Source organism: Atractosteus spatula, chromosome 5 (assembly GCF_055471065.1).
Source record: "Atractosteus spatula isolate fAtrSpa1 chromosome 5, fAtrSpa1.hap1, whole genome shotgun sequence".
Classification (NCBI taxonomy): Eukaryota; Metazoa; Chordata; class Actinopteri; order Semionotiformes; family Lepisosteidae; genus Atractosteus; species Atractosteus spatula.
The window spans coordinates 66094073-66110392 of record NC_142710.1 but is presented as its reverse complement, the minus strand read 5'-3'; the positions used below and the strand labels follow the sequence as shown (position 1 = coordinate 66110392).

At 52.8% G+C, this 16320-nt stretch overlaps 1 protein-coding gene across 1 annotated transcript; it reads right to left on the bottom strand.

Annotated features, from left to right (window-relative positions):
- Positions 1–6613: 6613 nt before the first annotated feature.
- rft1 (RFT1 homolog) lies at positions 6614–15986 on the bottom strand. Its single transcript, XM_088917825.1, has 13 exons — positions 15735–15986; positions 15156–15241; positions 14935–15051; positions 14000–14189; positions 13644–13745; positions 13422–13556; positions 12884–12962; positions 12589–12639; positions 12078–12208; positions 11146–11290; positions 10205–10310; positions 9681–9930; positions 6614–9514 (listed from the first exon to the last, which is right to left on the bottom strand). The coding sequence occupies exons 1-13, from the start codon at positions 15795–15797 to the stop codon at positions 9350–9352; spliced, it is 1620 nt and encodes a 539-aa protein (XP_088773951.1). The 5' UTR covers positions 15798–15986; the 3' UTR covers positions 6614–9349.
- Between the last annotated feature and the right edge of the window lie 334 nt (positions 15987–16320).

The following is a 16320-nucleotide window of genomic DNA, read 5'->3' as shown; positions in this document are numbered from 1 at the left end:
TGCAGACGGACCCACTCGGAACCGGGACCCCCCTGGGGGGTCCCCCAGCACGGACCGCTTCCTTCTTGCCGGTGAAGCCGGGCGAGAGATCTGATGATGGCGGGCTGTGTCGTGTTAGTGTTAGTGTTAGTGTTAGTGTATAGTGTTAGTGTATAGTGTTAGTGTATAGTGTATAGTGTTATTGTATAGTGTTAGTGTATAGTGTATAGGGTATAGTGTTAGTGTTAGTGTTGTTGTATAGTGTATAGTGTTAGTGTTAGTGTTAGTGTTAGTGTATAGTGTATAGTGTATAGTGTTAGTGTTAGTGTATAGTGTATAGTGTTAGTGTATAGTGTATAGTGTATAGTGTTATTGTATAGTGTTAGTGTATAGTGTATAGGGTATAGTGTTAGTGTTAGTGTTGTTGTATAGTGTATAGTGTTAGTGTATAGTGTATAGTGTATAGTGTTAGTGTATAGTGTTAGTGTATAGTGTTAGTGTTAGTGTTGTTGTATAGTGTTAGTGTATAGTGTTAGTGTTGTTGTATAGTGTATAGTGTTAGTGTATAGTGTTCGTGTTATTGTATACTGTATAGTGTATAGTGTTCGTGTATAGTGTTCGTGTAGAGTGTATAGTGTTCGTGTATAGTGTTAGTGTATAGTGTATAGTGTATAGTGTTAGTGTTAGTGTTAGTGTATAGTGTTCGTGTTAGTGTTAGTGTTAGTGTATAGTGTATAGTGTTAGTGTATAGTGTTCGTGTTAGTGTTATTGTATAGTGTATAGTGTATAGTGTTAGTGTATTGTGTTAGTGTATAGTGTATAGTGTTCGTGTATAGTGTTAGTGTATAGTGTTAGTGTATAGTGTATAGTGTTCGTGTATAGTGTTCGTGTTCGTGTTAGTGTATAGTGTTAGTGTTAGTGTATAGTGTATAGTGTTAGTGTATAGTGTTAGTGTTAGTGTATAGTGTTAGTGTATAGTGTATAGTGTTCGTGTATAGTGTTAGTGTTAGTGTATAGTGTATAGTGTTCGTGTATAGTGTTAGTGTATAGTGTTAGTGTATAGTGTTAGTGTATAGTGTTCGTGTTATTGTATAGTGTATAGTGTATAGTGTTAGTGTTAGTGTATAGTGTTAGTGTTAGTGTATAGTGTTAGTGTATAGTGTTAGTGTTATTGTATAGTGTATAGTGTATAGTGTTAGTGTATAGTGTTAGTGTATAGTGTATAGTGTATAGTGTTCGTGTATAGTGTTCGTGTTCGTGTTAGTGTATAGTGTATAGTGTATAGTGTATAGTGTATAGTGTATAGTGTTAGTGTATAGTGTATAGTGTTAGTGTATAGTGTTAGTGTATAGTGTATAGTGTTAGTGTATAGTGTTAGTGTATAGTGTATAGTGTTCATGTATAGTGTTCGTGTTCGTGTTAGTGTATAGTGTATAGTGTTAGTGTATAGTGTATAGTGTTAGTGTATAGTGTTAGTGTATAGTGTATAGTGTTCATGTATAGTGTTCGTGTTCGTGTTAGTGTATAGTGTATAGTGTTAGTGTTAGTGTATAGTGTATAGTGTATAGTGTTAGTGTTAGTGTATAGTGTTAGTGTATAGTGTATAGTGTATAGTGTTCGTGTTCGTGTTAGTGTATAGTGTTAGTGTATAGTGTATAGTGTATAGTGTTAGTGTATAGTGTTAGTGTTAGTGTATAGTGTTAGTGTATAGTGTATAGTGTATAGTGTATAGTGTATAGTGTTAGTGTTAGTGTATAGTGTATAGTGTTAGTGTATAGTGTTAGTGTATAGTGTTAGTGTTAGTGTATAGTGTATAGTGTTATTGTATAGTGTTAGTGTATAGTGTATAGGGTATAGTGTTAGTGTTAGTGTTGTTGTATAGTGTATAGTGTTAGTGTTAGTGTATAGTGTATAGTGTTAGTGTTAGTGTATAGTGTTAGTGTATAGTGTTAGTGTTAGTGTTGTTGTATAGTGTATAGTGTTAGTGTATAGTGTATAGTGTTAGTGTTGTTGTATAGTGTATAGTGTTAGTGTATAGTGTTCGTGTTATTGTATACTGTATAGTGTATAGTGTTCGTGTATAGTGTTCGTGTAGAGTGTATAGTGTTCGTGTATAGTGTTAGTGTATAGTGTTAGTGTATAGTGTTCGTGTTAGTGTTAGTGTATAGTGTATAGTGTTAGTGTATAGTGTTAGTGTATAGTGTTAGTGTATAGTGTTCGTGTTCGTGTTAGTGTTAGTGTTAGTGTATAGTGTTAGTGTATAGTGTATAGTGTATAGTGTTAGTGTATAGTGTTAGTGTATAGTGTATAGTGTATAGTGTTCGTGTATAGTGTTAGTGTATAGTGTTCGTGTATAGTGTTCGTGTTCGTGTTAGTGTTAGTGTATAGTGTTAGTGTTAGTGTATAGTGTATAGTGTTCGTGTATAGTGTTCGTGTTCGTGTTAGTGTATAGTGTTAGTGTTAGTGTATAGTGTATAGTGTTCGTGTATAGTGTTAGTGTATAGTGTATAGTGTTAGTGTTAGTGTATAGTGTATAGTGTTAGTGTATAGTGTTAGTGTTAGTGTATAGTGTTCGTGTTATTGTATAGTGTATAGTGTTAGTGTTAGTGTTAGTGTATAGTGTTAGTGTATAGTGTATAGTGTTCGTGTTCGTGTTAGTGTATAGTGTTAGTGTATAGTGTATAGTGTTAGTGTATAGTGTATAGTGTATAGTGTATAGTGTTAGTGTATAGTGTATAGTGTATAGTGTTAGTGTATAGTGTATAGTGTATAGTGTATAGTGTTAGTGTTAGTGTATAGTGTATAGTGTATAGTGTTAGTGTATAGTGTTAGTGTATAGTGTATAGTGTTCGTGTATAGTGTTCGTGTTCGTGTTAGTGTATAGTGTATAGTGTTAGTGTATAGTGTATAGTGTTAGTGTTAGTGTATAGTGTATAGTGTATAGTGTTAGTGTTAGTGTATAGTGTATAGTGTATAGTGTATAGTGTATAGTGTTAGTGTATAGTGTTAGTGTTAGTGTTAGTGTTAGTGTTAGTGTTAGTGTATAGTGTTAGTGTTAGTGTTAGTGTTAGTGTCGCACGGGTTGGGCTGTAAGGAAGCTCATTCTGCAGCAGCGCAGCGTGAAGGACGCGGCAGTGTCCGAGAATCCTTGAGAATAAGGAGAGCGACTCCATTCGTCTGCACCCGTCCCCACGACGGCTCTGTCGTGAAGGGGTTCGTGTTTATTCTGCTGGGGGAGGAAAGGCGAGCGAGCGCGGGCAGCTGCTGCCGGCGGGTTGCGGGGATCGCGATTTCCGGGTCCCCCCGAGAGAGAGAGCGAGAGAGAGAGCAGGGGAGGGGGTGGTCAGCTACTGCGATGTTCCCCTGCTGCAGAGGAAACGGCCGCAGGACGTCAGTGCGGTCAGCGTGGTCAGACCCTTTCTGTCCGTCAGTCCGGCTCCGCGCGGCTTCGGACCCACAGTCGGGCCCCCGGCGGGGCAGAGGCTCCTCGCGGCTCTGAACGGTCTCGTGCCCGGGCGTTCGGCGGTCCCGACGGAACGCAGGCGCGCGCACGCGGAAGTGCACCTGAAACCCAGAACCGGGGGCGCTTCCTGTACACAGAGGGTGGTGGGGGTGTGGAACGAGCCGCCCAGCCCTGGGGTTGAAGCCGGTCCCTGGCTTCCTTCAAGACAGCTGGACGGCACTTGTTATCTCATGTGCCGTGTCATTGCTATGTCACCCGTCGTGTCGTTGTGCTCAGGGTACACGGGACAACACTTTCAAACGTGAAACCTGAACTCGATGAGAGCCCCCAATCAGGACAGGAGGCGCTTCTTTACACAAAGAGTGGTGGGAGTGTCGCTCAAGCCGAGACTGTGGCTTCTTTCAATAAAACAAGAAACAGCTGGACGAGATCCCGGGATCGATGAGCTGCTGTCTGTGCTTTCTAGGGCCGCAGACTTGATAACGCTACACAGCGATTTCACCGTCATAACGCATTCACGTGAACACGCTTGTGGAGAGTCTGTCGACCCCTCTGCGAGGGCCGGTGACGGGAGCCGGAAAATGACGTGTCGGATTTCTGGCCTCGACTAATCGGCACCCTCCGGGGAACAGTGACGCAGGCGGGTCCGCTGGCGCGCGGTTCTCTCTTCGCGTCTCGTGCTGTTTTTAAATCGTGTCACGTTTCAACCCGCTGGTCCTGCGCGCGGAAGCGGAACCCGTCTTCCTCTCCCCTCTTGCGCGCGTCACCTGCGGGAACTGCCGCACGCCTCGTGTGAACGGGGCTGGTTCGGTGTGTTGTGTTGTTGTGTTGTCGTGTCGTGTTGATTTCTGAGCTTTTTCTGTCACACGCGTACGCGTGGTCTTCGTGCTGCGCATTATAAATCAACTACCTGCACGCTGATGATATACACATCCCCGTCTGTTGTACAGCTCGGTGAACGAGTTAGCAAGGCGAACGCTCAACGCAGATAAAGATCTCACACTGAGTACCGACTCCTGGGCTCGTTTCTAGCGAGCTGAACAGTAACAAGGGTTTCTATGTTGCATGCGAGCCTTAAATGGTAAAAATAATTGTATTGTCAGGACGTTTCTTAACAACTGGAGAAGGACTGCTTTTGTCTGAAACGCCCCCCATACACATTTCTTTATGATCCTTCAAACCCTGGGCAGAATGTGTTTCAGATGTGGATTGGCGCACTGCAGCTCAGCCTGAATATCGACCGCTCCGTCTCCGTCTCCCTGCTCTAGCGTGGCTGGAAATGCGCCGCTCTCCCCTGAAACCGGCTCGCTGCAGCACCGACAGCGGAGGTCTCTCTTCAGAGGGGTCCCGGTTGTCCTCCGAGGTGGGCCCTGTCTGTCGGGCGGTGTGAATCCGGGTCGGGCCCGGTTCAGACAGCCTCCCGCCCCGTGACCCCACCTGCGCGTCCGGCAGCGAAAGAAATTCAACCCGAATAAACAGACGCGGCTTTCGACAGTACCGAAACGGAAATACAATGTTCCCAAAAAGACACTGCAAATCTGAGCTACTGAACGCTTATTGATCACATGTACCGTACTTATTTAAAGTTGGGGAGACAACCGAAGTATTGACACCCAGTGACATAAATGAGCTCAGACGAGCAGCCGCGGTGCTGTACCCCGACTTCCTTCAAGACGCGGGGATCAAACAGCTACTGGCGTCCCCAAGACCTGCTCCTGTCGCCTGTGGCTCCGCGGACGCTCTCGGGGTAGAGCCAGGGCCGGACTGTGGTGTCCGCAGGCCCGAGGCACTCTCAGAAAGAGGGGGAAACGCCGATGGAACGACGTCGCCTGACATGATGCTCTTTAAACTAGTCTCATGCTAAACCACGTGATCGATGGGGCCAGTCGAGCGACCAGCACTTCGATACTTCTAGCTTCTAGAACAGCCGCCAGACAGCGCAGGATTATTGATCTGGAGCGCAGAGAGTCGATCGCAAGCCTGTTGTTTCAGCTCGGTTTCCGTCGATCACTAGTGATGAAAAATGACTGGGAAAAAAGGCACCTGCACAAGATAAATTATTGTTATGTAACTGTTACCTTGTCAAAACTTAATGAGATGTGTTCATATATACTGTTTTAAGTATATATATATTTTAATGTAAAGCTTTCTGTTGTGTGATCACCTGTGTTTATTTGTGAAAAGAAAATAAAGTTCTTAAACATCCAAATCGTGCCCCGCTCGGGTGCCTCGACCTCAGCCCCAGCGGATACTCGGGCACAGAGACGCTCGCTTTGGAGAGGAAGAAATATATGAAATAAAATTTCACTGAAGCGGCGTGAACGAGGATCGACTCGCGACATGCATGCAACAGGTCACCCACGCGCGGCCCAGCTGCGTGGGTTCGGCGCCGGGCGCAACAGGGCCCTGACGCCATGTTTCGTCACATCCGCGTCGGCAGCGGCGCTCACTGTGTCAGGGCTGATTTCCAGGCAGCGGGGATCGGGTCCCAGTCACCCCGGAGGGCTGCGGTCCATCTCCCCGCGTTACCTAAGGTGCTGCTTTAGATGTATAGTCCCGGCAGAATCATGCCAGCGTCTCCCCCCGTCAGTCAGGTGAAAGTCTACACTGGGATCTTGTGGGCAGACGCACACACACGTTCACAGACACATTCGCAAACTCACACAAACACACATGTTCACAGACACACTCGGAAACACACACACATGTTCACAGACACACTCGCAAACTCACACAAACACACATGTTCACAGACACACTCGCAAACTCACACAAACACACACACATGTCCACAGACACTCGCAAACACACACACATGTTCACAGACACACTCGCAAACTCACACAAACACACATGTTCACAGACACACTCGCAAACTCACAAACACACGTTCATAGACACACTCGCAAACACACAAACACATGTTCACAGACACACTCGCAAACACACACACATGTTCAGAGACACACTCGCAAACTCTTTTCATTCTGCTTGAATACTGCTCAACATGTGTGATGGGGAGACAAACACACAGTTTCTTGTTCGGTCTTCCGAAGCCCCCGCTATGCACATCGCCAGTCGGCTCCACAGATGCAGTTGTGGGATAGAAGACCCCCCCACGTGACACCTCCGTGACAGGGAAGTTCACCGCCCCTCCCTCGCGCACTCAAATTCAAATTCGGAGAGCTTTATTGACAGGACCGCTGAGTTACAGAGCTGCCAAAGCAGAAACAATTAACAGAACCTTGACAGTAGAAATGTCTCACTCTCTCGACACGATGAGGACAGACACCTGAAGAAGGCTCCACGGCCGAAACGTTGTGTTCTCTTTCTTCTTTTTCTCAGCAGGGAATAAACCTATTACTTGTTCCTTTGCAGCCTACGCCTGCTGACGCAGCTCCCCACCTGAACTACCTTGATTTTACTTTTGTTTCATCAGGTGGATCGACACGCTCTGTACCGAGCGCCTGCGACGGGCGCACAGTGAGAGATTCAAAGCGAAAGCGGTCGAAGTGTCTTTGCAGCGACGTTCTTGCAAAGGAAAAGGCACACGAAGCACGGGGCGCTTCTGGTCCTGCGAGGCTCGGCACCGAACCGCCCGGCGGTCCAAACAGGCTCGTCAGTGTCCCCCAGCAGTGCGCGGGGCGCTCCGGGCCAGCGAGCCCCCAGGCAGAACCGAACCTCTCCGGGCTCCTCCTGCTGCGGCCGGAAGAGATCTGATCTGATCAAAATACTTTGCCAGCTCAACGCACGCACGGGCTTACTGGTCTACCTGGTCTACGCAAACTAAAGAAAAGTTCTGGCACAATGTCGAGGTGCCGTTTTAACGAAAGACAGAATTCACATCAGCTCTTCTTCTTGCGCGTATTCAGGAATAAACATCGTGCAGCAACTCCAGAGGTTGTAAAACAGGACATGCAGTTTCTGCAGAGCAGTCTGTGCTGGCCGACTGCCTCTTGATTCAGCGTTGGGTACTGGAATATGTGCATCTGTGCAAGAGCTGTGCCGCTGAGCAACACTCACTCCGGGAGAGCAGCCCCCCGCTGGGACTGAGCCCAGCAGGTGCAGTGCTGCACTGTTTCAGCTCATTAAATTGACCACCTGAGGCATTTGAAATTCAAAGAAGGCAAAATCAAACACACCCAAAACGATGAAGGTGCCAAAATGACCTGGGGGGCTGTCCAACAAGAATTTGGGACTGCATTTTTGTCTGTATGGTTTGTACCTGCTACACTAGATCAGATCTCCTCTGGCCACTCAGTTGAGTCCCACAAAGGCGATGGGGAATTCTCTGAGCTAAATAAGTCAGCACTCTGTGACAGCTAAGAGTCTGTGGGTTTGTTAACAACACGGGGCGCCACGGGCATGAGGGCCCGGACCTAAACCCTGAACCTGGGCTCTGGCTCCCCCTAAAGGCCAAGGCAAGACTGCAGCTTAGACCCAGCGGGGTCAGAGTCCGTGACCAGCAGTAACACAGACGAGGATGAACCAGAGCTCGAGCTGCATCTCTCCCAGGTCTGTGGAAAGGGACACACCCGGCAGCCGCAGGGCTACAGCTCTCACACAGAAGCAGCTCTCTCCTGCCAGCAGCGAGGGGGCTGAAGACACAGGGCCCTCAGAAACGGTTCTGCAGGCGCTCGTGAAAGTACCTCTGCTGTTTTAACAGGAGGGACATTAATAAAGTGTTTATAGACCGACGTGTGATAATCACCAGGCGCAAGTGTACATGAATTCTTAGTTACAAAACCTAAATCTGGATCTTAGCCTGGCTCGTACCCAGCGTTGATAATGCGAATTCGGTTGTCATGAACTGTTTCAACACCCTGAGTAGTATAGAGATAAGGCATACTGCCCAACCTCTCCTAAACCTCTCCTGCGACAGAGTGATGTCTTCAGTATCTACAGACCTTGCCCATGAGCGAGAGACCTGCTGACACAAGCAGCTAATTAGATACTTAAATAGACCCACACTGTAACAGCGAGTCCTGGTGGTGCAAGCACTGGGAACCCCCACACGGGCTGCTTTTAATAATAATAATAATAATAATTCTTTACACTTATATAGCGCTTTTCTGGACACTCCACTCAAAGCCCTTTACAGGTCATGGGGATCCCCTCCACCCCCACCAGTGTGCAGCCCCACCCCAATTCTCCTTTCAGCTCAGCTCTCAGTTACATAATTAAAGCCTTAATTGGTCTAAATTACAGGATAAATTTGAACCCTCATGGTTTGTGGCACCTGAACATGTCTGAGGTCGCCGTTAACCTACCCTGTGCGATTACTCAAGATCTCCAGCTTTCTAGCAGGAGAAACAGCATTGCTTTCAGTTCAGCCACCCGTCAGAAAGATTACTGCTCGGGTTAATTCACGGGCGCAGGCAAGAGGAAACCCAGCTGGTGTGCGAGTCCCCACCGCCAGAGCTGGGGAGCCCCTGGGTACCGAACTGCCTGCCAGTTCTGTTCACCGTGAGAACAGCTAACAGCTCCCCCCACAGGCAGGACCCGGCCCTGCAGCTGTCAGCCACTGTGAAAGCACAGAACAGCACCACCTGCTGGGGGCTCACAGAAACGTCACTCCCTGCAGCTGTCCTCCTGGGCATCGGCCTGACTGCGGGGCCCCAGACGACGACCCCAGGGCCGGCCCACGGGCCGAGGGGTCCAGTTCACACTGGGTCCTGCAGGCCATCCGGGTCTGGTTCTGGACTCGGGAGGAGCTGGGCTTCACACTTCCAACCCCCCGATACCGCCGCCACGCCAGGGGGGTCTGCGCTCAGCGCACAGCTGTTCATCACTGCAGCCTCTTCTGGGCTGGGCCAGGGCCCGGAGGGCAAGCCAGCCTCCCCAGCACTCCCAGTACACCCCCAGGCGCTCCGCCGAGGGGTACAAGGACCGGGGGGACCCCCTCCGCTACGCCTCCTTCTTCCCGCGCCGGCGCAGCAGCTGCTCCCGCAGGAAGCCGAGCAGCCGGGTCTCCGTGACGCCGGCGACGAGCAGCACGGCCAGCAGGCACGCCGCCCCCACCGCCACGTGCCCCAGCCGGTACAGCCAGCCGCGGCCGCAGCACAGCGCCGCCTGCAGGGCAGAGCGGGAGAGAGACCGTCACGCCGCCGTCAGCGGGGAGCGCTGAGTGAATTCTCAATTAAAGAGCCGACGAGCTGGCTGCTGCAGGTTCGCACCCCGCCCGCCCACAGACGCCCACCCCGAGACCTCTCAGACACGCTGCCGTCGCGCGCCGTACCTCGGAGGCGCTGGTGACGGCGGCGCAGAGCGCCAGGGTGAGCAGCAGGGCGGGGGAGGGCAGCAGGCCGCGCAGCGGCGCCCAGGGGCTGCCAGCGAAGTAGCGGCGGGTGTAGCGCAGGCTGTGGCCGATCCGCAGGCACATGTTCAGGCAGTTGGCCAGGATGAAGCCCACGCTGCCCTGCCAGCAGGTCAGGAAGTAGGAGAGGCACAGGAAGGACACGGACAGCGCCAGCATCACCAGGTTGTACCTGCGGGGGCAGGAGAGCGCTTACACACACACAAGCTAGAACAGGCGTACAGTCTGCACTAAGAGTGGTGGGAGTGTGGAACAAACTGCTCAGCCGTGCTGTTAAGGCCAGGTTTCTTTCAAGAAGCAGCTGGACGAGACCCTGGGACCAATTAACTACTAACTAACCAAACAAGCTAGATGGGCTAAACAGCGCCTCTCGTTTTTTGGCCATTCTTCTGTTAACGAGGTCACCGCGATCTGTGATGGCTGAGGCCGCCGGGGCCGAGACGCACCTGTCCACCTCCTCCTTGCTCATGGCGGCGAAGGTGAAGCACTCCGTCACCCCGTTCACAGCCAGCAGCAGGACGTAGCCGCAGTAGCAGCGCAGGAGGGTGGGACCTGGGGAAGGGGAGAGCGCTGGGACTGGACTCACACAGAGAGACAGACGTCCCCCTGAACCCAGACCGAGGGACGGGACACCCACAACAACAGTGGCGAGTTTCACAGGACGGATCAGAAAATCACCGATGAACAGTAAATAGAAAAACACCAAAATAAGAGAGGCTCCCCCTGACAATACGATGTTCACCTGAAGCGCAAGATGGATTTCGGTCTTAAAGACTGGGCTGCAATCACAGCCGACGGTACTGCAGCTCGTGTGTATGTAAGGCGTGTAAACCTGTGGTATTATTTTAGAGATTCACAGTGGATGGTCTCTTTTGATTCTTAACAACAAGGAAAGGCACCTACATCGTGACTTAGGAACCAGGCAACGTTATGTTAACGCGAGCAAACCTGCTATGCTGTTTAAGCACTTCTTGCACGGCTGCTGCTAAAATCGCGTTCCGGTCGCCCTGACAGCAGCTCACACCGGTGATTCCAGATGAGCTTTTCTCACGGCAGGAAACAGCAGCAGCTGGTTTTCCCCGAGTCCTGCAGCACGGACCAGCAGCCCAGCTACACCCTTGGCAACGTCCGGGAATTATGTTTTGACTGAAAACGCGGTCAGGGAGACACGGACACGACAGCGCCTAACTGGGCAATTTCGGAACACAACCCTCTCTTAGCGTCAACCTCCGGCGTGAAGTTTCCAGGCTTACTCCAGCCCCCCAGAGACGTGCTGGCTGGGATTACTGGCGTCTCTCTCCGTACTGGCCTGCTCCCCGCTCCTCTGGGATAAACCCACCAGGACGAAGCGAAGGAAGAACGGACGGCGCCCCCAGTTTCCCCCTACCTGTGCCGCTGCTCAGCAGGGAGCCCCCGTAGATATCGAGCGCCAGGTGCGAGTAGGCGTGGCCGAACACCGTGATGATCAGGCCAATCAGAAGCACCAGCTTCAGGAGGCACTCCAGCACGTCTGCTGCCACGGCAACGTCCTCCTGCAACGGCACGCGAGCATCACCGCGGCGGAGGGCGACGGGCTGCAGACATCAGCGCGCCACACCGAGGCTCAGGCAAGGCCTTTCACTACTCCCCTGGCAGACTGGGGAGTGTTCCCCCAGGCTGGAATCGCAGATCGCTCCCTGAGAGGGGCTTGACCACTAGGGCTCTTGTATCATAAGAACGCCGTCTTCAGATTGTGCCCCTGGGAGACAAACTGCCACTTATCTATAGCAGGGGAGCTGTACCAGAGCCCAGGTCATCAAGGGCACCCCCTGGAGGGCCGGCACACCTCTCTGTGCCAACACTGTGGGTCACAGTTGCTGGACAGGGATTCCCAGCGGCGTCCCAGACTGTTTCGGTCTGCCGGCACGCTGAAAGATCGCTTTCACTGCTCAGGCTCTGCCAGCGACTCTTCTGTTAAGGGCAAAGTTGGGCCCTTCCAGCTAGGGGGCGCTCTAGTGACATCTCGAATGGGAAAATGAGCTGCAGGTGTGTCCCACTGCCCACCTGTCTCTCCCCTCTGCCAGCGGGCAGCGTACCTGGGGCACAGAGCTGCAGGTGTGTCCCACTGCCCGCCTGTCTCTCCCCTCTGCCAGCGGGCAGTGTGCCTGGGGCACAGAGCTGCAGGTGTGTCCCACTGCCCGCCTGTCTCTCCCCTCTGCCAGCGGGCAGTGTGCCTGGGGCACAGAGCTGCAGGTGTGTCCCACTGCTCACCTGTCTCTCCCCTCTGCCAGCGGGCAGTGTGCCTGGGGCACAGAGCTGCAGGTGTGTCCCACTGCTCACCTGTCTCTGCTGCCTGGCTGTCTTGCCGCGCTCCAGCACCTTGGCGAAGAAGAGGTAGAAGCTCTCCTCAATGGGCAGGAAGAGGAACCGTGCCACCAGCGAGCCCAGGTTATTCACGATGTCATACACCCCTGCAGAGACAAAGGAGAACCAGGTCAGGCCCGACCCGCAGAACTGCAGCAAGGGTGCTCCACTGTCACAGCTGTTAGGTAGGTAAGTATGTAATTAGGAAGTTAGCTTTGTCCACGTCACTGTTTAAAGTTAGCGGTAGCACGCTGATACACGCTTATAAGGGCAAAACAGCTGCCTATGGCTGCAATTTCTGACTGTTGTGCAAAAGGCCTTGTTCATCTGAGCCTTAGATCTCTCATCGTTAATAAATAGTGAGCTGATGAAAAACGCTGGACTAATTAGATCAGGAAGTGGCTCTGAGTGAAGAAAGCACGTTCATGTCCAGAGCTCAGCCCTGGACTGAGACACGGCGTGTTCGGAGGACGACAAGCTCACTCACCCTGGTCTGCGAAGTCCAGCACGTTCAGGAAGGTCATGACGTAGCGTTCGCCTTGAATACAAGAAGCCCGAGATCAAAAGCTTTTTGAAACCGTGCCCGAGACCCCAGGAGGGTGTAGAGGAAGGACAGAGGAGGAGCGAAAGACGCCTCACAGATTCCAGATGTTTAGACTCCTCGGAGTCTCCCGTCTTGCTGTCACAGAGACGGGGCGTAACTGACACCTCCTTCCGCTCTGCGCGGGCTGGCCAGCGGCGACAGAGGTGTGGGGGTGCAGACGGCGCCTCGTGATTCCTACCTTCTGTGAGGATCTGCTTGAGGAAGGACTGCTTGAAGAAGCTCCAGGTCAGCCTGGCCAGCCTCCCATTCAGCACCGGCTGCACAGACACACACAACAGGCGCGCTGTTAAACTGGGGGACACCTGCCAGAGAAACCTGCTACAGGGCCCCTCCAGCTCAGGGGGTGGGGCATTATCCAGCCTTCAGTCAGAGAAACACCCACGGACTGGAACACCGGAGTGTCGGAAGTTACTCAGTCAGAGATTCCCCATCCTGGTCGTTATGATCACACCAGCCTGTGCTCGTCTATCCCAGCGAGCTCTGAATCGCATTCTTCATTTCTTATCCGTTCATTAGTAGAATGCAATACCTTTTTTATTACTATTATTTTCCACTTTAAACAGCAGGAGCTGGCTGTGAATTTGAATTAGGATCTCGAAGTCCGCTGGTTCCCAGGCGTATCGATTTCGATCGAGCGGTGACTTGAGTGACTATGAGCCGGGACAGAGAGTCGGGGTGCGCTGGGCGGTGTGGGTGGGGGTGGGGCTGCTCCCTACCTCTCCGTCCACCCTCGCGGGCAGGAGCTCTCCAAGTCTGCGGAAGGGGAACGGCGTCCTGTCCGCGTCCCGGGAGCGCAGGAACCTGGCGAAGTACAGGGCGTAGCAGAGCACCAGGCCGCCCGTGTAGACCAGCTGCGAGACACACAAGGACAGAGGCTCTGAGCGACCCGCTGGCGAGGCCTGGCCTGGCACCCCGCCCCTGCTCCCGACAGCACTCACCTGGGCCGCAGAGAAGATGTACAGCCCCCAGCGAGGCACGCACACCACGAGGGCCACCGTCAGGCCGCACTTGGCCACGATGGACAGACTCTCCGCCACCACCTGCGGGGAGAGGGAGACAGGAGTGGGCAGGCGCTGGACCAGCAGCTCGGCTTCTCAGCCGCCAGCGTTGTGAAGCAGAAGAGAAGACACTGCGAAGAACATGGCTGCCCTGCGGCCGGTCCAGGTCAGTTCTCCTCCCCACCGGCCCTTCAGACGGACCCTTGTAAGAGTACCAGGTCAGTACCTGAGAGCCTGAGCAGAGCAGCAGAGCAGCAGAGCGGCCCGCCGAGACTCGGGTCAGGCTGGGTCGGTACCTTGAGCCGGACGAACATGTGGGCCTGCGCCAGGACCCAGAGGGGCTCGGCCAGCAGCTCCTGCACGGCGGCCAGCGCGAACAGCGCCACCGCGGCCGGGTAGTGAGGGATGGCGTCGGGATCCGGCAACTCCAGCAGCCACAGCCACACGGCGCCAAGCAGGACGGACCACAGCACTCCCAGCGGCACCCTGCACAACAGCAACCAACAGGCCTGGCCTCAGCACCCCGGCCCGGCCTCGCCCGGCCTCGCCACGGCACCCGGCCCCTACCACAATCCCACAGCCCGGGACCCCGCAGCTTCTCCAGCACACCACTCCCCCAGACCAGCTCTCCCGAAGAAAACCAGGAGACAGCTGGAAGGATGCAGCTCATCGCCTGAAGCAGTGGGCCTCACTGCCCCATTGCTGCCACACATCACACTTCCTCGCCACGCAGGCGGCTTCCTTCACAAGCCCATTCCTCACGGCACATCAGGCGTTCACGGGGCCCAGCTGGGCACTGGGGCTCCTCATGCTGCCCTGAGACCCAGCGACAGTCTGCGCTCGGCAGGCCATGTGACACACGGATCACAGCCCAGAGCACCACTGGGCTGTAGGTCTGTAGGACGTCAGGGAGGAAAAGAGCAAGCAGCTCACTCATCTCCAACACTTCCTTTTCCTCCACACGCGGATCAGTGTGCACGGAGCCCCGCTCGCCGCCCATACCGCGGCACGCACAGCAGAGCTGTCACACCTGCGCCCACACGCTCGGCCCGGGAGCAGTCCAGCTACCGGACTGAGCCCCTCGCGCAGAAAAGCACTCTAACCCCAAGACTGCTGGCGATTTCAAATCCCCAAGAAATAATACCATATAGACATATCAGTGTCTAGCCTAACATCGCCCGGCTGTTGGACACTGAAAGCACACGCTAGACAAAATATGGCGTGGACTCACGTCAGCCACAGCAGGTTGACCACTTGTCTCCAGTTCTGCTGGGCGCTCCCACTCAGACAGGCCCTGCGGAAGGCCTCCCTGGACAGGAACACGACGGTGGAGTACAGCAGCGTCAGCCTGCGAACGCATGGAGCCATCAGTCACTTACTCGCCCTCCTGCACGCTGGCACACTACCCCTCCACAGGGCGCCAAGAGGAAAGGGCTCGGCCACCCAGCTCACCTGACGTTGACCACTCCTATAACCTCTCTGGACAGGAAGCGCAGAGTGAAGGCGTTGAGGATGAAGGTGAGCGCCCGGAACAGCACCTACGGCAAAGGAACACAACAGAGCTTCAGCTCACGCTAAGAGTGGCGGGAGTCTGGAACAAGATATCCAGACCCTTTTTCAAAAGCGCTACCCCAGGATCCTCCAGGACAATCCGGTCAATTAGCCGCTATCAACCAGATGAGCTCAAGTTCCAGATCTCGTTTGCTAAGTTTCTGCACACACTGCGGTCTTCTGAAAACCTCTGATTTGCATCTTTGAGTGTCGTTTCACAGGAAGTAGGCATTATTTTACTACAGACTTCTTAAATCTCTTGATAATTACTGTAGAGATATTATCATCTCGTCTTCAGGTAGGGTTCCTAAGCCATCGTAGCAGGACGTTCGAGATTTGGACTGCGCATGACTCTCCTCTCGGAGAGTTGCTGGTATCGACCAGGACTGCGCAGTGTAGTAACGGCTACTTAACTCTCCCCCATGTTTACTCGGGAGCACAGGGGGTCACAGTCTGAAAAGCGAGCCGAGCTCTCCGTACCTGCAGCAGGACATTGTAGGAGGCGAGAGCCGTGACGCTCTCCAGCACGTCCCGGGAGCTCATTTTCAGCTCTGTCCACCAGCGGCTCCGGCCGCCGGACTCTGCTGTCAGTTTAAGAGCGCACCCCGGGACCGCTCATTACCACACTCAAAATAAAGGACTACAGAATGAAACTACTCTTCCGGGCTGGGCGCAGCGCCTCATGTCAATTCAACACGTCGCCTTCACTTCTTCCTGCTGGCTTCCGTACACAAGCCGGGCAGGCGGGGGGGCAATGACGTCATCAGACTGCGCCAGGAGCACAGAGATCCGACACCAGCCAACATAGAATCGGCCGCATCACAGGTCAAACAGCAATATCTTACACAATGGGACACACACATAACATAAACTGGAATGCTACAGAACCCTAAACAGACAATACACACTAGCCGAATATTTGACCAAGATAAGAAACAGACCCTGACGAAGTACAGGCTCAGTGACCACAGCCTGGCCAGAGAAACTGGACACAGACAGACCTGACTGTCCAGAGCGGACAGTCCCTGGTCATAGAAACTGGGCGACTCAGGCAGACCTGGCTGCC